The following is a 22781-nucleotide window of genomic DNA, read 5'->3' as shown; positions in this document are numbered from 1 at the left end:
GTAGGAGTAATTGATACATATGTAGGTAGATATCACACTATTAAAACAATAGACAGGTGTACACTAGAAAATAGGAGAAGAAGGCAGACGTGAGTGCATTTGCCATTCTGGTAAATACAGGAAACCAAAGATTAGCAGATGGCCAAAGTCATACGTGCTTTAAAGTGCATGTATGGAAAAAGCAGGACACCATTATGAAGATAAAATTGACAGGAACAGCCATAAGTGCTTAGGGTAAAAGGCCATAAGTGCTTAGGGCAAGATAGACATATATTAATTTTAGGGGACAAGGGGGTCCTGCCCCCATTATAATCTAATCAAGAGCGGATACAGGCGTTATTGGGCGTAGACAAGCAGGAAGCCTGAAATGAAGGATAATGGTGGCAGATGACCATAGGAGAAGTAATTTAATTAATGTATGTAATGATCTCATGTGTGTGGATGTGTATAAAGAGCGAACCAGTGCTCTGGGAAGAGGGGGGATCCGCGGATCGTTCCGGCTTGTGATACATGGTATTAAAAGTCTATTTTGATTTCACAAGTTCTTAAGAGTGTTATATTTCTGAGACGATTTTCCACGACAGTATGCACATACTTTTGTGTATATAGTGTATTTTGGACCATTTCTAATGATGGGCTGGACGGCCCCAAATTTCGTTTGTAGCATTTATGGACAGAGGAGTAGCCTTTTAAGTGTTTTTATCAAAATTCAAAATGGTGGAAATTAGTCATGGTGTACCTTATGGGTTCTTGAGGTAATTTTGTTCCTTGTGAGAACACACTGCATTTTTCAGGACTCTAGGTCATAAGGGGTGAGGGGCTTGACCTTTCAAAGTTAGCCATTTCAATCGCCTGTTGGAGCACCACCTTGTGGCCAATTGTTACGGCATCGCATGAAAGGGTGTGGACTAAGGGCCTTTACTATCATGTCAAGTTGCACCCTCTTTGGCTTTACCATCTCACAGGAATTTGCATGTTAATTTTCCTGGCAAGAAGAACCGGTATAATAATAATAATAATAATCCAGAAGAAACATAATAGGGCAGTGGTCACCAACCATTTCTGATGCAAGATCTACTTAATACAATGTCAGCCTATGCAACATTAACCTGTTAAAAACAGAACTGTAGCAAATGAGGTTTGTGCAGTAGGATATAGACCCAATACATTATCACCACATAGTGATTTCGCTTGAATTTCCCTGCCAATGCATTGTTGTTCGGAGCATTTTAAAAAAATTCGTAGGCTATATAATCAGTTGTTGTATTACTTGTGAGGCACAGCTGAGTGAGCATACATTTAAATAATTCACTTTTTTATTTTACTGGGCTGATGGTGCCTGCATCTGATGGTCAGTCTCGGCGGAGGGAGAGAACAGCAGACTGAGGGTCCGTCTCTCAACATCCCTCTGTTCTCCCTTTCCTCCACTGACCCAAAAGGAACACCGTCTTCCAGCTGATGGCGAAACTCGAGTCGCACCGCACTATTTCTGCCTCATGCACAAATTCATGTTGTTACACCTATTAACAGTTTCGCTGCTGAACCCCTAATAATAATAATAATAATAATAACCCCTAATAATAATAATAATAATAATAATAATAAGTAGGCCCAAAGCCCTCTGGTCTGGTGGTTCAGGGGAAGGTTTACCCACCTGCATCCCCACTGTGGACTCCGCGTCTGGGCACGGCTTTGACCCTGGCTGGAGAGGCCAAGTGCTTCTTGTCATACTCGGAGGCCACTACAGAGTAAGACCTCTGGAACACCGTCCTCTTGGACAAGTCACTATCTGTGATTGGGCTGGTCTTCAGACTGCAAGAGATGAACACAGAAATGTTGACCATCTGTTTCACACTGATACAAGTCTCTCTCGCACACACAAATACACACACACAGATATAACATACACTACAACCACATACAATAAACACAGACATAATCAGTCTGCTCATCTCTACTCTCAAAGAGAGGTGTATGTGTCGTCTTTATGCGTGTTACCTGGGTGGCATAGACTTCATGTTGCTCTCGGGCTCCACGAACACGTTGGGGCAGGCGTCGGGGGTGACTGAGATGTAGGGTGCAGGGACAGACGTGGAATGTAGGTACCTCATCTCATCCTGGAACAGGTTCTCATCCTGGTACCCACCAAAGTTCTCTGTGTGTTGCCTGGAAGAGGGGAGACAGGTTTACATACAGATGTAGTTTAAATATTTTGTGTTTAGGTCATGTGGATGCTGCCTCAAAGCAAATAATTCCATGACTGTTTTCACTGTGTAATATGCCCATGAGATATGGATAAGACACTATACACAACCAAAATGTATGATCATCATCACTTCAATTAACGTTGCCACAGCGCTTTAAGTGTGATGCCATCCCAAAGGGCATAAAACCAAAAGAGAAGGAGACTGTCTGGGAGGCAAAAATAAAAAGAGATTACCTTACATTTTTCCCCCTCACAATCTTTCCAGTGCTTTTCAATTTGATCCTCATCACAATAGCTATTTTTTTTACCTGGCCAGCATCTGCAGGTAGAGGCAGCCCATTTTGTTGGGCATCTCGTCGGAGACGCCCTCCTTGAGGCTGGGCAGCATGGAGTGAAGCGGGCGAGGCGGGTGGTGGCACAGCAGGCTGGGCTTGGCGGCGCTGCGTAGGGAAAGCAGGAAAAGGGCGTTGGCACGGATCACCTGGTGGGCCTCCATGGTGGGCAGCGCCCGCGGCATCTTCAACTGCAGGGGCTTCTTCCTCGACTGCTTCACCTGGATGGGGAGGGAGGGAGATTCAATTTAAGTGGTGGTTAAGAGGTCGAAGTTTGGGGAAACATAATAATGCATTGTATGACTTGTCACGAGCATATTACCAAGGTTGTTTATGAAAGAACATGGTTGAGTAAGGTTATCCTTTGTACTTTTACAGTGAGAAATAAGTACATTGAGCATACTATGTTAGTGTTCAATCCTGATTGTTAAGGGCTTATGTTCGTTAACTATCCAAGTATTTGTTTGTTAAGTTCCCATGAGCTTGAAGAATTTTATGAAATTATTAACTGACACAAATGTATTAAATGATTATGCATGTGTAAAGATACAAAACAACAATTTATTGAAGCGTTGAGCAGTACAGTACCTTTTCCCTGGCCGCAGTCTGCTTGTCTCTCAGGTACTTCTCCCTGCAGCGGTCACACACCAGGTACCAGGTACTTCCACCGACCCCTCCGTCTCCACAGTTTCCTGCCCAGCCCCCACAGAAGTGGCCGATACTGTTGTAGCCCTGGCCTCCCGCGTAGCGACCACAACCTGCCCAAGACACCAGACGATGCTAAGATCCACAGACTTAAATAGAACACATATACATGCATCTTATGCTAAGATCGTCTTGAGTAGTGCTGCTGTACGAGCAGAGCTACAGTGCATATGGTGTCAGCCACCATCCGCCTCGGTACGAAGACATGTTCAGCTTTAAAAGCTTTCGTTTCTTCCACACAATCAATAAAACAAAATAGTTTGTCACTGGACTTTCATGTCTGACCTTTATATATGTGGAGAGGTAGGCTAACCTCGCACAGTGACACGGCGTGTGTATTTCTAAACGTATGTAATAAAGCCAAACCCATTGTTGGTCTTACCTGGGTGGGCCTGCCTCATGTGGTAGGTGACAGGGTAAGGGTGTGACTCCCCACAAAGCTCACAGATGGTGTCCTTCTCCGGTCCCCCGATGGCCAGCTGGGCCATCTCACCAAACAGGTTCCCCCTGGGGCGCACCTCCGCCTTCTCTCTTTTCTTCTTCTCCTTCTTGGACTTCTTACTGTCCTTCTCGTTCTCCTTTTTCTTCAGGATGGCGCTGGAGCCCGGGCTGGGGAAAATCATGTTCTGGGTGGCTGCATTGATGGTCGCCATGGAGATGTCCTCCCAGAATGCAACAAGGTGCTGGAGTGTGAGCGGCAGGTTGGACTTGGCCCTCATGAAGGGATGAGAGGTCATCTCGTGGGAGACGGGCTCCCCCTTGCCGTCCTCGCACTTCTCGGCCAGTGGTGGCTCTTTGAGCATGGACAGGACCTTGTTCTTGTTGATGCTGCCCATCTTGGAGATGTCGGGCCCGTGTGGGGAAATGTTGAACATATTGAGGGCCGAGGATATCTCCAGCGAGTGGCGGTTCATCAGCTTGCTCTCCTTCTCCTCTTGGCCGCCCTGGCCACCCAGCGAGCTGCGCAAGGGCGCGTGCTCCTTGGTCAGCTCCGGGTTGAACTTGAGGAACGAGGAGCAGGCCATGGCGTCGTGGACAATGCCCTCGTGCCAGAGGAACGCGGCGAAGACCGACCGGGCGCACTCTGCCACCGAGGGCGACATAGCCTGCTTGGTGGTCTCGGTGAGCCTTGATGAGCTCTCGCCCTTGAAGAGCGGGCCAGACTTGTCCTTCTTGGGGTGCACGTGGCGGCTGGAGGTCTTGCGGCTGACTTTTGGCGACGAGCGGCTGCTCTCCAGCTCATCCTTGATGGGCACCTTGCCGATGCTGAAGTGCACATTGGAAGAGCCCTCCTCTGTGTTGCTCACGTCAACGTTCTCATCATTTCCTTCATCATCGGAAAGAAGAGCAATAGACGTACACATCACCACCTCCCTGTGGAGGTCCTCCTGGGTCACATGGGGCGATGGGCTGCGGTTCTCCATGTTCATGTCACCTTCTTTGCTGCACCTGTCCTTGGGAGATAGTTTGGGTTTAGGCGAGGTGGACCTTCCCCTCAGTGGCTCCGAGGTGAGAGGGACCTTTTTCCGTAGGGTGTCCGGGTCCAGTGTGTACGAGTCCGACTTGGACCTCTCTCTGGGCGGGTCCAGCCGAGCCTTGGAGGGGCTGACTTTGGGAGGGAGGTTCTGGTCATGGGGTTGGTTCTTGTCTGGTGGCATGTTCTTGTCAATTAGTTGGTTCTTGTCCTGAGCAAGGTTCTTGTCATGCTGGGAGGAGGAGGACCACGTCAAGGAGGTGCTAGAGGGGCTATACTTCCCCGAGGAGGAGGACAGGCCCTTCTGCTTGAGCGAGGAGGAGCGGGAGCCAGGGTTGGGCGACTCGGCGCGCAGCCCGGAGGAGTTACGATCACGCCCTTCGGCCTTCCGCGCCTGCAGGGTGTTATGGTTGGGCGAGTGAGAGCGGCTATGAGAGTCTGACCGCAACTTGGCCGTGTCCGACCTCAGGATCAGAGCCTCGCTGGCCGACAGGTCTTTGCTTTTGGAATGGTCCGAGGAGCGTCCACCCTCCTGTTTTGGGGAGTGGCTTTTCTGCCGGTGTCTAGAGGCTAGTAGATAGCCACAAAATAGAAACAGTTATACTATAACTCATTGAGGTTCAGCGTAAAAGGCAGCACATCCAGTTTACTCAGAGTACAACACTCAACATCTAAGGGTCAAAACAAAAGGGATTATGAAAGGGAAATAAAGTGAAACAAATGGGAGGAAATGAAGAGAAGTCTGAAAAAATGATGTTAAAAGAAATAATAAGAAACCTCAGACTGGAAAGTTGTCGACCAATTGACTTCAGTAAGTGACTGTAATGAAGAGCCTTGATTGGCCTTGAAATAGTGACATACGTTTTCCAAATGATCTGAAATCAACCTATGCATGTCTGAAAGGTCTGTCCATCTATTCACTGAAGGCCCCTAACATGGACAGAGGTAGCAAAAGGATCATGGTGCAACAAATGAGAAAAGCCCAGCCCAGCACTGTCCCCCAGGCTAGGTATTATATAATTGGTCTTTAGAATGGATCCTGTCTAGGGACATTATTCCCACCCCATGTATCCTGTTGTTCAGTATTAACTGACTCAGTAACTCACACGTAGTGTTCAGTCTGAAGGACGCATGCATTCTGTATGTTTACCCACCCTTTTGCCTGAGAGCGAGAGATGAGAGAGCAGAACCATGCCCAGCCGCGGACATACTGCTCTTGTGCACACGCTCATGAGAAGATGCAAGGCTGTGTGATGAAGAACCATCTACAGCGGAAAACAGTTGCAGGAAAGGAAAACACAGGACATGAATGCAGGGACACCGTCACAGAGAGGAAGGAGGGAGAGAGAACAGGTAAGGAAACACACCACAGTGAGAAAGGAGGGAGAGAGAACAGGTAAGGAAACACCACAGTGAGAAAGGAGGAGGGAGAGAGAACAGGTAAGGAAACACCACAGTGAGAAAGGAGGAGGGAGAGAGAACAGGTAAGGAAACACACCACAGTGAGAAAGGAGGAGGGAGAGAGAACAGGTAAGGAAACACACCACAGTGAGAAAGGAGGAGGGAGAGAGAACAGGTAAGGAAACACACCACAGTGAGAAAGGAGGGAGAGAGAACAGGTAAGGAAACACACCACAGTGAGAAAGGAGGAGGGAGAACAGGTAAGGAAACACACCACAGTGAGAAAGGAGGGAGAGAGAACAGGTAAGGAAACACCACAGTGAGAAAGGAGGGAGAGAGAACAGGTAAGGAAACACACCACAGTGAGAAAGGAGGAGGGAGAACAGGTAAGGAAACACACCACAGTGAGAAAGGAGGAGGGAGAACAGGTAAGGAAACACACCACAGTGAGAAAGGAGGGAGAGAGAACAGGTAAGGAAACACACCACAGTGAGAAAGGAGGGAGAGAGAACAGGTAAGGAAACACACCACAGTGAGAAAGGAGGGAGAGAGAACAGGTAAGGAAACACACCACAGTGAGAAAGGAGGGAGAGAGAACAGGTAAGGAAACACACCACAGTGAGGAAGGAGGGAGAGAGAACAGGTAAGGAAACACCACAGTGAGAAAGGAGGGAGAGAGAACAGGTAAGGAAACACACCACAGTGAGAAAGGAGGGAGAGAGAACAGGTAAGGAAACACACCACAGTGAGAAAGGAGGAGGGAGAGAGAACAGGTAAGGAAACACACCACAGTGAGAAAGGAGGGAGAGAGGATGACCATTGGGAGAGCAAAAGACGGACAGTCAGAACAACAGACAGTTGGAGTTAAGGCAGCTATAAGAGAACAGAAAAAAAGGGTAGTACGAGATACATGAACTAGGGCTGGGAGACAGCAGTTTGAGCACGGGGCTGGGATAATGGAGTGAATGGAAACATATTGATACATGTTATACTTGAATGATACTTAATAGTAAGTAATATTAGTAATATGCATGTCAATCTCTCCTGGCTGAAAGTGGAGGAGAGATTGACTTCATCATTACTTTTATTTATGAGAGGTATTGACATGTTGAATGCACTGAGCTGTCTGAACTACTGGCACACAGGTTAAATTAGATTTAAAAAAACAGATTCAAAAACACCTTATGGAACAGCGGGGACTGTGAAGCAACACAAACATTGGCACAGACACAAGCACGATAACATACGCAATGTCAATAAGTTAATCGACGACGTCGTCCCCAAAGTATCCGTACGTACATATCCTAACCAGAAGCCATTGATTACAGGCAACATCCGCATCGAGCTAAAAGCTAGAGCTGTGCTTTCAAGACACGGGACACTAATCCGGACGCTTAAAAGAAATCCCGATATGCCCTCAGACGAACCATCAAACAGGCAAAGCGTCAATACAGGACTAAGATTGAATCCTAATCCTACTACGACGGCTTTGACATTCGTCGGATGTGACAGGGCTTGCAAACTATTATGGATTACAAAGGAAAACCCAGCAGTGAGCTGCCTAGTGACACGAGCCAACCAGACAAGCTAAATGCCTTTTATACTCGCTTCGAGACAAGCAACACTGAAGCATGCATGAGAGCACCACCTGTTCCGGACGACTGTGTGATCACGCTCTCCATAGCCGATGTGAGCAAAACCTTTAAACAGGTCAACATTCACAAGGCTGCGGGGCCAGACAGATTACCAGGATGTGTCCTCAGAGCATGTGCGGACCAACTGGCAAGTGTCTTCACTGACATTTTCAACCTCTCCCTGACCGAATCTGTAATACCCATGTTTCAAGCAGACCACCATAGTCCCTGTGACCAAGAAAGCAAAGGTAACCTGCATAAATGACTAACACCTGTAGCATTCACATCGGTAGCCATGAAGTACTTTGAAAGGCTGGTCATGGCTCACAAACACCATCATCCCGGAAACCCTAGACCCACTCCAAGTCGCGTACCGCCCAAACAGATCCACAGAAGACGCAATCTCAATCGCACTCCACACTGCCCTTTCCCACCTGGACAAAAGGAACACCTATGTGAGAATGCTGTTAATTGACCACAGCTCAGCGTTCAACACCATAGTGCCCACAAAGCTCATCACTAAGCTAAGGACCCTGGGACTAAAGACCTCCCTCTGCAACTGGATCCTGGACTTCCTGACAGGCCACCCCCAGGTGATAAGGGTAGGCAACAACACATCTTCCATGCTGATCCTCAACACCGTGGCCCCTCAGGGGTGTGTCCTTAGTCCTCTCCTGTACCCCAACAACTGCGTGGCCAAGCACGACTCCAACACCATCATTAAGTTTGCTGACGACACAACAGTGGTAGGCCTGATCACTGACAACGATGAGACAGCCTTTTGAGAGGAGGTCAGAGACAACAACCTCTCCCTCAATGTGAACAAGACAAAGGAGCTGATCGTGGACTACAAGAAAAGGAAGGCCGAACAGGCCCTCTAACATCGACGGGGCTGTTGTGGAGCGGGTCAAATTTCAAGTTCCTTGGTGTTCACATCACTAACGAACTATCATGGTCCAAACACACCAAGACAGTTGTGAAGGGGGCACAATAACACCTTTTCACCTCAGGAGACTGAACAGATTTGGCATGGGTCCACAGATCCTCAAAAAGTATTACAGCTGCATCCTGACTGGTTGCATCATGGCAACTGCTCGACATCCAACCGTAAGGCGCTACAGAGGGTAGTGCGTACGGCCCAGTCCAAAATGTTCCTTAACAGCTTCTACCCCCAAGCCATGCTATACAATTAATCAAAATGGCCACCCGGACTATTTACATTGACACCCCCCCCCCCTTTTGTTTTTACACTGTTGCTACTCGCTGTATATTACCTATGCATAATCACTTTACCCCTATCTACATGTACAAAATTCCTTGACTAACCTGTACCTCCGCACATTGACTCAGTACCGGTACCCCCTGTATATAGCCTTATTATTTTATTGTGTTATGTTTTATTTTACTCTTTACTTTAGTTTATTTAATCATTATTTTCTATTTCTTGAAATGCATTGTTGGTTAAGGGCTTGTAAGTAAGCATTTCACGTAAGGTCTACAACTGCTTGTGACAAATAAAATATGATTTGATTTGTTTTAAAACGCTATGCAACAGATACACTACCTGCTCATTTCACTCCATGTTTGATCATTTTATCAAGTTTTATGCCTAATAACCATGACCAAGGTTCTGCTTCAGGCAACAATTTCGGAGTTTCCTAAAGCAGAAGCAGCTGTAGCTACCAAGTCCATGTACACTGATTGTACAAAACATTAGGAACACCTGCTCTTTCCATGACAGACTGACCAGGTGAAAGCTATGATCCTGTATTAATGTCACCTTCAAATCAGTGTAGATGAAGGAGACAGGTTACAGAATAATTTTTAAGCATTGAGAAAATTGAGACATGGATTGCGTGTGTGTGCCAATCAGAGGGTGAATGGGCAAGACAAAAGATGTAAGTGCATTTGAACGGGGTATGGTAGTAGGTGCCAGGCCCACCGGTTTTGAGTTTGTCGAGAACTGCAATGCTGCTGGGATTTTCACGCTCAACAGTTTCTTGTATCAAGAATGGTCAACCACCCAAAGGACATCCAGCCAACTTGATACAAATGTGGGAAGCATTGGAGTAAACATCAGCCCGCATCTCTGTGGAATACTTTTGAAACCTTGTAGAGTCCATGCCCCGAATAATTGAGGCTGTTGAGGGCAAATGGGGGTGCAACTCAATATTAGGAAGGTGTTCCTAATGTTTTGTACACTCAGTGTAGGCATCCCTCTCCCACCCAGTGACGTATCCAAGTCCCCCGGCTGGCCTCACCTTTGTTGTTTGAGATGCCATAGTTGAAGCCCTGTGTCTCGTAGGCCCCAATGGCTCCAGCAGCACTGTTGAAGGCCTGGACAGAAAAGGGGCTATTTGGGGGGGTCTGGGTCCCATGCTCTAGCAGGCTTTGTTCTGTTGGGAGAGAAGACAGAGCTGGACCACGTTGGCTCCACCAACAACAGCAACCAAAACATCCATTCACACGTTAGATTCATTTTAAAAGGCTAACTGATCATTAGAAAACCCTTTTGCAATTATGTTAGCACAGCTGAAAACGGATGCCTCACAAGTCCTCAACTGACAGCTTCATTTAAACTTGTTTGGGATAGGTGGCAGCATTTTCACTTTTGGATGAATAGCGTGCCCAGAGTGAACTGCCTCCTACTCAGTCCCAGATGCTAATATATGCATAATTATTATTAGTATTGGATAGAACACACTCAAGTTTCTAAAACTGTTTGAATGATGTCTGTGAGTATAACAGAACTCATATAGCAGGCAAAAACCTGAGAAAAAAATCCAAACAGGAAGTGGGAAATCTGAGGTTTGAACTCACCCCTATCGAATACACAGTGGGATATGGGTTATTTTTCACTTCCTAAGGCTTCCACTAGATGTCAACCGTTTTTAGAACGTTGTTTCAGGCTGCTTGTGTGAAGGGGGGCCGGATGGGAGCTGTTTGACTAAGGGGTCTGCCTACAGCCTCGTTCTCAGTCATGCGCATTCACTTGAGAGGTAGCTCTCTTCCAGTGCTTTTCTAGACAATGGAATTCTCCAGTTGGAACATTATTGAACTTTTATGATAAAAACATCCTAAAGATTGATTCTATACTTATTAGTTTGACAAGTTTCTTCGACCTGTAATATAACTTCTTGAACGTTTCGTCCGAATGGACCAGATCGCGCTTTTGGATTGTTTACCAAACGCCCTAACAAAATAAGCTATTGGACATAAATGGACATAAATGATGGACATTATCTAACAAAACAAGCATTTATTGTGGAACTGCGATTCCTGGGAGTGCATTCTGATAAAGATCATCAAAGTTAAGTGAATATTTATAATGCTATTTATGAATAATGTTGACTACCCAACATGGTGGATATTTCTCTGGCTGGTTTGGGCTCTGAGCGCCGTTCTCAGATTATGCTTTTTCCGTAAGTTTTTAAAAAAATCTGACACAGCGGTTGCATTAAGGAAAAGTGTATCTAAAGTTTCATGTATAATAGCTGTATTTTCATCAACATTTATTATGAGTATTTCTGTGAATTCATGTGGCTCTCTGCAATATCACTGCATGTTTTGGAACTACTGAATCTAGCACACCAATGTAAAATACGATTTTTGGATATAAATATGAACTTTACCGAACAAAACATACATGTATTGTGTAACATGAAGTCCTATGAGTGTCATCTGATGAAGATCATCAAAGGTTAGTGATTCATTTTATCTCTATTTGTGCTTTTTGTGACTCCTCTTTGGCGGGAAAAATGGCTGGGTTTTTCTGTGACTTGGTGGTGACCTAACATAATCGTTTGTGGAGCTTTCGCTGTAAAGCATTTATGAAATCAGACACTGTGGCTGGATTAACGAGAATTGTATCTTTAAAATGGTGCCTAATACTTGTATGTTTGAGAAATTTGATTTATGAGATTTCTGTTGATTTGTATTCGGCGCCCTGCAATTTTATTGGCTGTTGGCGAGGGGCCTAGACAGGTTAATAGTACCCTCAAAACACCAGCCTCAAGGTTTTTTTATTTTTATTTTTATTTATTTTTTATTTTATTTTTTAAATGTACCTATATTTAACTAGGCAAGGCAGTTAAGAACAAATTCTTATTTTCAATGACGGCCTAGGAACAGTGGGTAAAACTGCCTTGTTCAGGGGCAGAACGACAGATTTTTACCTTGTCAGCTTGGGGATACAATCTTGCAACCTTTCGGTTACTAGTTCAACACTTTAACCACTAGGCTACCTGCCGCCCCAGTTGAGGACTTGTGAGGTGTCAGATGAAACAAAAATAGAGCTTTTTGGAAACAAACACCAGAGGTGGGTTGGCATAGACAGAAAGGTAGCTATGAAGAAAAGTACCTCATCCCCGCTGTGAAGTTGTGGGGCTGTTTTTATTCCAAAGGCCCTGGACAACTTGTTAGGATACATGGTATCATGGACTCAAAACCTGACTGCCTCTGCTAGGAAGCTTAAACTGGGCCATGGTTGGATCTTCCAGCATTACAATGATCCAAAGCACACCTCAAAATAAACACATAAATGGTTCACTGACCAAAGAATCAAGGTTTTTTGACGATATAGCACTTCCGTATCTGCGGTGAAAGGTGGCAGAATTAGAACGGTGTTTGTCAAACCATGAGACAACCTGGAAAAATCGGTCTTCTCCCAAAAACGTCTGTACCGTCCGAATGGTACAGGACTCATCTGAAGGTAACCGTTACTGGTTTAAAAAAATGAATGGAAGTAAACTTAACCAAAAGTGTATAAATGCAACATGTAACAATTGCAAAGACTCTACAGAGTTACAGTTCATATAAGGAAATCAATCAATTAAAATAAATTCTTTAGGCCCTAATCTATGGATTTTACGACTGGGAATACAGATATGGATCGGTTGGTCACAGATACCTAAAAAAAAGGAGCATGGATCAGAAAACAGGTCAGTAATCTGCTTTGACCACCATTTTCCTCATGCGGCGCGACACATCTCCTTCGCATAGAGTTAATCAGGCTGTTGATTGTGGCCTGTGGAATGTTGTCCCACTCCTCCACAATGGCTGTGTGAAGTTGCTGGATATTGGTGGGAACTGGAACACGCTGTCGTACGCGTCAATCCAGAGCATCCCAAACATACTCAATGGGTGACATGTCCTCTGAGTATGCAGGCCATGAAAGAACTGGGACATTATCAGCTTCCAGGAATTGTGTCCAGATCCTTGCAACATGGGGCCGTGCATTATCATGCTGAAACATGAGGTGATGGCGGAGGATTAATGGAACTACCATGGGCCTCAGGATCTCTCATGGTATCTGTGCATTCAAATTGCCATCGATACAATGCAATTGTGTTTGTTGTCCGTAGCTTATAGCATAATCCCACTGCCACCATTTTATTTTATTTATTTTACCTTTATTTAACCAGGTAGGCTAGTTGAGAACAAGTTCTCATTTACAACTGCGACCAGACCATGGTCTGCCATCTGCCCGGTACAGTTGAAACCAGGATTCATCCATGAAGAGCACACTTCTCCAGCGTGCCAGTGGCCATTGAAGGTGAGCATTTGCTTCAAAACACATGACCTTCAAAACACATGACGGTAATTCATTAACATTAGTGTTACCAGACATAGACTTAATAGCTCTAACCCGGAAGCTTATAAGAAATCCTGCTATGCCCTCCGACGGACCATCAAACAGGCATAGCGTCAATACAGGACTAAGATCGAACCATACTACACCGGCTCCGACGCTCGTCGGATGTAGCAGGGCTTGCAAACTATTACAGAGTACAAAGGGAAGCACAGCCGAGAGCTGCCCAGTGACACGAGCCTACCAGACGAGCTAAATAACTAATATTCTCGCTTCGAGGCAAGTAACACTGAAACATGCATGAGAGCATCAGCTGTTCCGGACGACTGTGTGATCACGCTCTCCGCAGCCGATGTGAGTAAGACCTTTAAACAGGTCAACATTCACAAGGCCGCATGCGCTGACCAACTGGAAGGTGTCTTCACTGACATTTTCAACCTCTCCCTGTCTGAGTCTGTAATACCAACATGTTTCAAGCAGACCACCATAGTCCCTGTGCCCAAGAACACAAAGGTAACCTGCCTAAATGACTACTGACCTGTAGCACTCATGTCTGTAGCCATGAAATGCTTTGAAAGGCTGGTCATGGCTCACAACACCATTATCCCAGAAACCCTAGACCCACTCCAATTCGCATACTGCACCAACAGATCCACAGATGATGCAATCTCTATTGCACTCCACACTGTCCTTTCACACCTGGACAAAAGGAACACCTGTGAGAATGCTATTCATTGACTACAGCTCAGCGTTCAACACCATAGTGCCCTCAAAGCTCATCACTAGGCTAAGGACCCTGGGACTAAACACCTCCATCTGCAACTGGATCCTGGACTTCCTGACGGGCCGCCTCCAGGTGGTAAGGGTAGGTAGCAACACATCTGCCACGCTGATCCTCAACACGAGGGCCCCTCAGTGTTGCATGCTCAGTTCCCTCCTGTACTCCCTGTTCACCCACGACTGTGTGGCAAGGTACGACTCCAACACCATCATTAAGTTTGCAGATGACACAACAGTGGTAGGCCTGATCACAGACAACGATGAGACAGCCTATAGGGAGGTCAGAGACCTGTCCGTGTGGTGCAAGGACAACAACCTCTCCCTCAACGTGATCAAGACAAAGGCGATTGTGGACTATAGGAAAAGGAGGACCGAGCACACCCCCATTCTCATCAACAGGGCTGTAGTGGAGCAGGTTGAGAGCTTCAAGTTCCTTGGCGTCCACATCAGCAAACTAACATGGTCCAAGCACACCAAAACAGTCGTGAACAGGAGACTGAAAAGATTTGGCATTGTTTCTCAGATCCTCAAAAGGTTTTACAGCTGCACTATCGAGAGCATCTGACAGGTTGCATCACTGCCTGGTATGGAAACTGCCCGGCATCTGACAGAGGGTAGTGCGTACGGCCCAGTACATCACCGGGGCCAAGCTTCCTGCCATCCAGGACCTCTATACCAGGCGGTGTCAGAGGAAGGCTCTAAAAATTGTCAGACTGCAGCCACCCTAGTCATAGACTGTTCTCTCTGCTGCCGCACAGCAGGCGGTACCAGAGCGCCAAGTCTAGGTCCAAGAGGCTTCTAAACTGTTTCTACCCCCAAGCCATAAGTCTCCTGAACAGCTAATCAAATGGCTACACGGACTATTTGCATTGCCCCCCTCCCCTTTACACAGCTGCTACTCTGTTATTATCTATGCATAGTCACTTTAATAACTCTACCTACATCTAAATATTACCTCAATTACCTCGACACCAGTGCCCCCGCACATTGACTCTGTACTGGTACCCCCTGTATATAGCCACGCTATTGGTATTTACTGCTGCTCTTTAATTATTTGTTATTCTTAACTCGTACTTGTTTGAGGTATTTTCTTAGAACTGCATTGTTGGTTAAGGACTTGTAAGTAAACATTTCACTGTAAGGTCTACTACACATGTTGTATTCAGCGCATGCAACAAATAAAATTTGATTTGCTTTCAGTTTTTGTTGTCTTAAAACAGGTCAACAGGATTGCTAGGAACTGTTGAGATGCTTTGTGATATGGGCCCTGATCTACAAAGATTACAGAGGTCTCAAAGCATTAAGGTAAGTAAAAAGGTAATTATTGGGTCTCTTACCTTCCCCTTGTCGTAGGTACTGGTTTCCACCATGGTCTCGGGCCAGAGCCCAGGCCTCTCCTTTGTTGCTCTCGCAGAACTCCACCACGCTATTCTTGTCCAACTGGACCCACGTCCCCTCTGTGTTTATCACCTGATGGACAACACAAGGCTCTTTATCCATCTACACACACACACGCTAGTCCTGCACCCACGTCCCCTCCGTGCTTATCACCTGATGGACAACACAAGGCTCTTTATCCATCTACACACACATGCTAGTCCTCTCACACACACAGCACCATCCTCACACACATTTCTCACAAATACCATCCCATCCCCTTATACAAAATGTACAACATCATCCCTACAGAGCAATTTCATACTGTATAAAGAGAATCAATTTAAGAACTTACTCTAAAAGTCAATCATATTGAAAGGTAAATGCATGTTTGTTTGGTTTTGTAAAAGTCCTGAAAGAAAATCACCACTTTAGACATACAGACGCAGATGGAAAGTGTAAATGTTAATAAGTGCTTAGAGAGAGGGTTAGTGAGTCTTTCCATGATTCCTTGTATCCTAGTAGTCCTCACGTCCTATATCCTTGTCACCGTCTCAACCCTATTGGAGGAGGTCGTCCTAGGTTCCTCCCCTCATACCTCCTTCTCCAATGCGGTTTGAGAAGGAGGTGAGGATATAGGCCGTGTGGACTCAAGGAAAGATGAATTGAGAAAGAGCCGGAGAGCCATTGGTTCAGAGAGGGCATTCTAGTAAAAGCATGACACACCACATCCTCCTAACAGAGGTCAAGTAAGCACCATTCAGTACATTGGGTCAAGACATTTTAAAGCGCATCAAAATGTGCCCCGAGAAACAAATTCAACAGAAGGTGTAAGAGGGGAAAGATTAATCTGAGATACAGTATGGCTTCAGCATTTCAAGAATCCAATGTTAAAAAGTAGTGAAGGATCAAAAAATGGAAACCTCAGAAATATCTCATTTGTTTCTAATGATGAATAAATTAAGATCATTGTATATAGTTTAAACAAACTAAAATGTATAAACGCAAAATGCTGTAGCCATTGGAGTGTGTTAATTAAAGAGCCACCACCCGGAGAATTGACAGAGCACACACACCCACAGTCATTTTGTGTATTCACCCTTTCAATGGCAAAGTACATGCCTTCAGAAAGTATTCACACCCCTTGACATTTTACAGCCTGAATTTAAAATTGATTAAATAGAGATTTTTTTTGCTACTGGCCTACACACAACACCCTACCACATAATGTCAACGTGGAATTATTTTCTTACAAATTAATTAAAAATGAAAAGCTGCAATGAGTGCAATAATAGCATTTAACATGATTGTTGAATGGCTACCTCATCTCTGTACCACACACATACAATTATCTGTAAGGTCCCTCAGTTGAGCAGTGACTTTCAAACACAGATTCAACCACAAAGACCAGGGAGGTTTTCCAATGCCTCGCAAACAAGGGAACCTATTGGTAGATGGGTAAAACATGTTTATTTTTTAATTTTTTAAAGCTGACTATCCCTTTGAGCATGGTGAAGTTATTAGTTACAATTTGGATGGTGTATCAATACACCCAGTCACTATTGATTGGTTCTAAACTTGAAATATGAAATATCCTTATTAATGTTACTGAGGGAGAGAGGGGAATGCAGAACATTTACATTCTGTTGGAACATGTTATTGTTAGACATCAGGGATACTATGGAAAGGAGAAGGGTCACAGTCTGGTACAAGTCAACAGGACAGCCATGAGTTGGGGAGGAGTGAGGAGTTTTTTATGCCTGCTAAGTTACTGCAGACTGGGTCATTGAGCCATCTGATTGGCCAGCGGTGGCATAGTGCACATGATTTCCTCTCCAGGCCCACCGGGAAGGCAGAGTTTGTACCTTCGGACACAAGAAATGGCAACAGTTTGCCTACCCGGCGCACAGGGCAGCTGAATTGGCTGCACCTTCCAACAACAGCCGAGACAAAAAAAAAAAAAAAAAGGAACACAAGGCTTTATCATTGGGTTTTTTACATAAATGTTTGTCGATCGACTAGAAATGCCTTAGAGATCGACAAGTCAATCGCGATCGACAGGTTGGTGACCACAGTCTTAGAGACTTATCCAGAACAATTCACAGCTGTAATCGATGCCAAAGGGGCTTCAACAAAGTATTGACTCAGGGGAGTGAATACTTACATAACAGATATTTCTGCATTTCTTTTTCAAAACATGTTTTCATTTAGTCATTATGGGGTATTATGTGCAGATTGGGTGAGAGAAAAACATGTATTTCATAAAATTTTGAATTCACGCTGTAACAAAACAAAATGTGGAATAAGTCAAGGGGTATGAATACTTTCTGAAGGCAAAACAAGTCAACCAATTTACAAGCAAAAGGGGGAAACCAAACACATTACAACGACTTCGGTCTGTGTTAGCAAAGAGAGCAAGGTAGAGGGCAACAAAAGAGACAGGCATAAGAACTGTGCTGTAGTTCTAATGCCCATTTTTAGTTATATAGATATTATGCTCGTTTGTGTTGCCCTTTTAAATATTTTTTTATAGATAGCCTTATTATAATTTATCGGCCTCCACTATAAATAATTTAAGTCACACAATCATACCTCGCCTACTGCCTTGAACTTGTTCCCAAGTACTAACATTCCAATGGGGATACCCCTAAGGTGTGGGCAGCTTCTGATGTTGTGACCCGAGGGGCCCGTCTTCACTACCTTATAAAGCCCAGGGCCGCCGCCGCCCTGCCTCACCCTGTCCTGCTCCTGCATGGAGGGGGCCTCTTGGGAGGGGCGGCCGCTGGCGCTCACCTCCTTAACACACTGCTCCAATTGGCCCCTGGCCTCCTGCAAGAGGGAATTGACTAGCATTAACACCAATCAGGCTAGGTTAGGTTAGGAGACTGCTCCAATTGGCCCCTGGCCTCCTGCAAGAGGGAATTGACTAGCATTAACACCAATCAGGCTAGGTTAGGTTAGAAGACTGCTCCAATTGGCCCCTGGCCTCCTGCAAGAGGGAATTGACTAGCATTAACACCAATCAGGCTGGGTTAGGTTAGGAGACCAGTAGTAATGGATGTCTGATGCGATGACATAGTTATAAGGAATCAGGATGAAACTATGTGTCTTATGAGAGAGGATGTAACGTGGCCAGTGTCTCAGATTATCAAATGATCAAAGTTCCAGCATAGCGGTTACAGCTTTACAGTACTGTCCACAGAGCTATCAGTTCAACAAAACCAGTAGGATCCACTCTAACAAATGTTGACATAGAGCCTAACGTTTACTTAAATGTTGACAGAGCAAAACGCTTACTTAAATGTTGCAGCAATGACTAACACATTTTCGAGGACACCCTGTGAGCATCAAGTGCACAGCTGGTTGTTGGGCTGATACTGTCTCAATGGCATGAAGTGGACAAGAACACAGGCTTCATTAACACCTGAATGCCACCAAAAAGTTCTCAAAAAGTGTGATGACAAAGTATGATAAATGCATAAATAAAAATGATGTATCACTTCATACTGCACAGGCTTGAAATATGTTTCAACTGTACATTTACTCAACCATAAACACTGAACATGTGTGAAAGGTACAGTGAAAGTAAACCTAAAGATTTAAAACAAATTGCTAGGAATACTATGAATTTGATATTCTACATGAACTCATCAAATTGTTGCATCAATGTTTCTCTAAAATAGATATGCCCAAAAGGAAATGGTCCGATTCAAAAATGTTATCAAGAAAATGCAGTGTGGGTAAGATAGACTCTTATTTGTAAGGCATGCTCTCACAAATGGGGGCACAGTACTAGACACATACAGTAGGCGATATGTCATATGGGGCCACAGTACTAGACACATACAGTAGGCGATATGTCATATGGGGCCACAGTACTAGACACATACAGTAGGCGATATGTCATATGGGGCCACAGTACTAGACACATACAGTAGGCGATATGTCATATGGGGCCACAGTACTAGACACATACAGTAGGCGATATGTCATATGGGGCCACAGTACTAGACACATACAGTAGGCGATATGTCATATGGGGCCACAATACTAGACACATACAGTAGGCGATATGTCATATGGGGCCACAGTACTAGACACATACAGTAGGCAATATGTCATCTACCTTCTCCTACAAAAGCAACATGTAACTTACTGACATCACTGTCATTAACCCTCAACACACAAATGATGTCAGTGTTATCAATACGTGTTATCAATTTTCATCAAAGGCTCGAATTTCAAGTGAAATGAGAAAAGATATCACAGCACAGACAGCATAACAATTTAACCTTCACTGAATAGCTGATTCCTAAAGGAGAATGGAGGTAGAATGACAGTGTTCTTAAAATAAACTATTCAGAAAGTGATGCAACTGTGGTTAAAAAAATCATGTCCCTGATGGCAACTATAACTCAAATTATATAAGTTCACAGGGGGGGAAGGGGTTTCAATAAGCCATGTAGAAATAACAGATGGACTGAAAAAAAACAGAGCAGCCAAGACATACACATCAGACAACTCACCTGAGTCATCATCAGATGACCTGGCCTCCACAATCCCCCGACCTCAACCCAAATGAGATGGTTTGGGATGATTTGGACCACAGAGTGATCCAAAAAGCAGCCAACAAGTGCCCAGCATATGTGGGAACCCCTTCAAGACTGTTGGAAAAGCATTCCAGGTGAAGCTGGTTGAGAGAATGCCAAGATAGTGCAAAGCTATCAAGGAAAAGGGTGGCAACTTTGAAGAATCTAAAATATATTTTGATTTGTTTAACACTTTTTTGGTTACTACACGATTCCATGTGTGTTGTTTCATTGTTTTGATGTCTTCACTATTATTTAACAATGTAGAAAATAGTAAAAAAGAAAAAAACTCTTGAATGAGTAGGTGTGTCCAAACTGGCACTGTATATACTGTATTTTAGTCAATGTCACGCCAACATTTCTCATTCTAATATTTACATATTTCTTAATCCATTATTTGACTTTGAGATGTGCGTATTGCTGTGAATTGTTAGATATTACTGCACTGTTGGAGCTAGGAACACAAGCATTTCACTAAACCTGCAATAACATCAGCCAAATATGTGTATGTGACCAATACATTTTGATTTGAGCGTGAGAAATAGGGAAGGAAAAAGCGTCAATGTATTTCTTTGGAATAAATGTTTTTTTGGGGGGGGTTCTTCAGCAATTTTGTTGGTTCTTAAGTTATTTTGTAATTGAACTTGAGAAGAGTGAGCTGTCACCAATTTTGACGGGGTGACCAAATAGGCTTTGTACTCAAGCAATCGTGAAGGAATGGCAAAATGTTGTGAACGATTCAGAACGTTGACAAAGTCTGTCAAATATTAGCTTCCTTCCTGTGAAGTGTCATGGTGAACATTTTGTTATTTTCCCCACATTTTATTTCCCACATTTTGTGTTGGAGAGGCATTTTTAAAACCACTTTTGGGTTACTGGTAATAGTGAAACGATCATATTGAGCTCAGACTTTTATTCATTTTTCAAGTATTTTGAAGTTTAAAAAGACAGAAAATCACTTTAAAAAAGAAAAAAAAATCTTCCACATATAGAATGTAGTGTGTCATGTTGTTTTTGACAATGCCCTAAAAATAGAAGCCTCTGAACCTTACAAGCCTCAGCAGCCCAATGCATAGGCAGAATTGTGGAGTGGTAGAAGCACAATTTCCATATGAAGTGGTGTTGGGGACCAATGATTGCTTCATGACAGAACACAGTTATTCTTAAAATTGATGGTCAATACATAGGCAATGCCTTTTAATTAATGAATGTAAACATTTTCTAATCTATCCAACCATGAAGTCCCTGATTAGACAGGGCTAGTTTCCCGGTCCCAGATTAAACCTAGTCCTGGAATAAAAAGCATGCTCAAATGAAAAAGACAATTTAAAAATGTTTTTTTTTTAGGCCAGGACAAGGCTTAATCTGAGTCTAAGCAACCAGCCTTTAGAGTTTTGAGGTTGTTTGTGTCATGGAGCAAATATATGATATTTCAAAACTTTTTTATTTTGCTCTGAGGTGCCTGTGCTTGTGAAGCTTGGGTGAGAAGAAAGCAATGAGGAAGAGGTGAAGATAATCGCAGACTGTGCAGCTAATACCATTTTAAACTAAACACTGAAATAGCTCATCTACTACCTCTATCTTTTTGGTCAATAACTGCATTGGGGATGACTTCAATGCATTAAACATGTATTAACTGATCATGCAGGTTTTTTTCAAGAGCCATGTCCAACCGAACACATTCTAGTAACATTAAAGTGAACCTTTTCCTCATCCCCTCAGACATGAGTTAAGGCATGCATGTTGCCCTTATGCTACCATTTGTTTGCGTGAAGGTCTGGTCGTGAGGGGTCTCTCATGATCTGTGATGCTTTCCCCAAAAGAGCAGCATAGGGGGTAGACTACCCTGCTATCATATAGACTGACTGACTGACTGATCTTCATTTTACTTACGTCGGCTGGGACCAGCAGGCTCCTGCCCACGTGCTGGTTAAAAGAGAGGCACCAGGCTTCAGTGTACCTATTCATGTTGGGCACATACTTCTTTACTGTCTCATCATTCAGCCTGAGCCAAACACCATCATCATTGTGGATCTATGGGAAAACAAGCAACAGAGGGAAGAGAGCACAGGCATACCCCCTCCTGTCACTATGGAAACAGAGTCAACTGAGCTGAATGGCTCCAGAAACCCAGAATCAACAAGGAAGGCAGAGTTACCTATACTGAGTGGTGCAAAATGTAAAACCCAGGTTTAAAACCAGTCCTAAAATAAATGGAGCATGCTTGGCAGCATGTTTGGAGTGTCATGTTGTGTGAAACACACTAATCTCAGAATAACATCACTGAGCTTTAAGGTTTAATTTAGTTTTTTCTCTCTCGCTGCAGCCTCTGTGTCTCGCATGTGTATAAAACAACACAAAGGTAACAAATAAGTGAGCTCAGAAGAGAAGCACTAATCACTAGAAAGTGGTAGACTCACTGCACAGTTCTTCTGTAATCAAAACAGTCGTACAAAATTACTCTGTAGACTGCAAGGACTGAATCCTGACTTGTGATCTGTGCATAATACCTCAAATTTCAACTCAACTCCCAGATTGACCACAACTTGAGCGAAAGTTTGAGGTTAGGGTTGCAAAATCCCGGAAACTGAATTTTACAGAGTATTTTCAGATTTTATTTATCAGCAAATGCGGCGAAAAGTACAGTAAATGTAAAATGCACATAAAATCAACAGTGTAATGTTTGGATTCAG

At 44.2% G+C, this 22781-nt stretch overlaps 1 protein-coding gene across 1 annotated transcript in view; it reads right to left on the bottom strand.

Annotated features, from left to right (window-relative positions):
* Positions 1 to 22781, bottom strand: part of LOC120064471 (E3 ubiquitin-protein ligase MYCBP2-like) — a 110129-nt gene that overhangs the window by 51120 nt on the left and 36228 nt on the right. The window contains exons 18-25 of the mRNA XM_039015067.1: positions 18092 to 18328; positions 15460 to 15592; positions 10014 to 10148; positions 3626 to 5287; positions 3127 to 3296; positions 2515 to 2759; positions 1999 to 2166; positions 1655 to 1812 (exon numbers count right to left, since the gene is read on the bottom strand). Of these exons, the coding sequence (XP_038870995.1) occupies positions 1655 to 1812; positions 1999 to 2166; positions 2515 to 2759; positions 3127 to 3296; positions 3626 to 5287; positions 10014 to 10148; positions 15460 to 15592; positions 18092 to 18328 (2908 nt within the window). The remainder of the gene's footprint in view (positions 1 to 1654; positions 1813 to 1998; positions 2167 to 2514; positions 2760 to 3126; positions 3297 to 3625; positions 5288 to 10013; positions 10149 to 15459; positions 15593 to 18091; positions 18329 to 22781) is intronic.

Source organism: Salvelinus namaycush, chromosome 19 (assembly GCF_016432855.1).
Source record: "Salvelinus namaycush isolate Seneca chromosome 19, SaNama_1.0, whole genome shotgun sequence".
Classification (NCBI taxonomy): Eukaryota; Metazoa; Chordata; class Actinopteri; order Salmoniformes; family Salmonidae; genus Salvelinus; species Salvelinus namaycush.
This window is presented reverse-complemented; position numbering and strand designations above follow the sequence as displayed.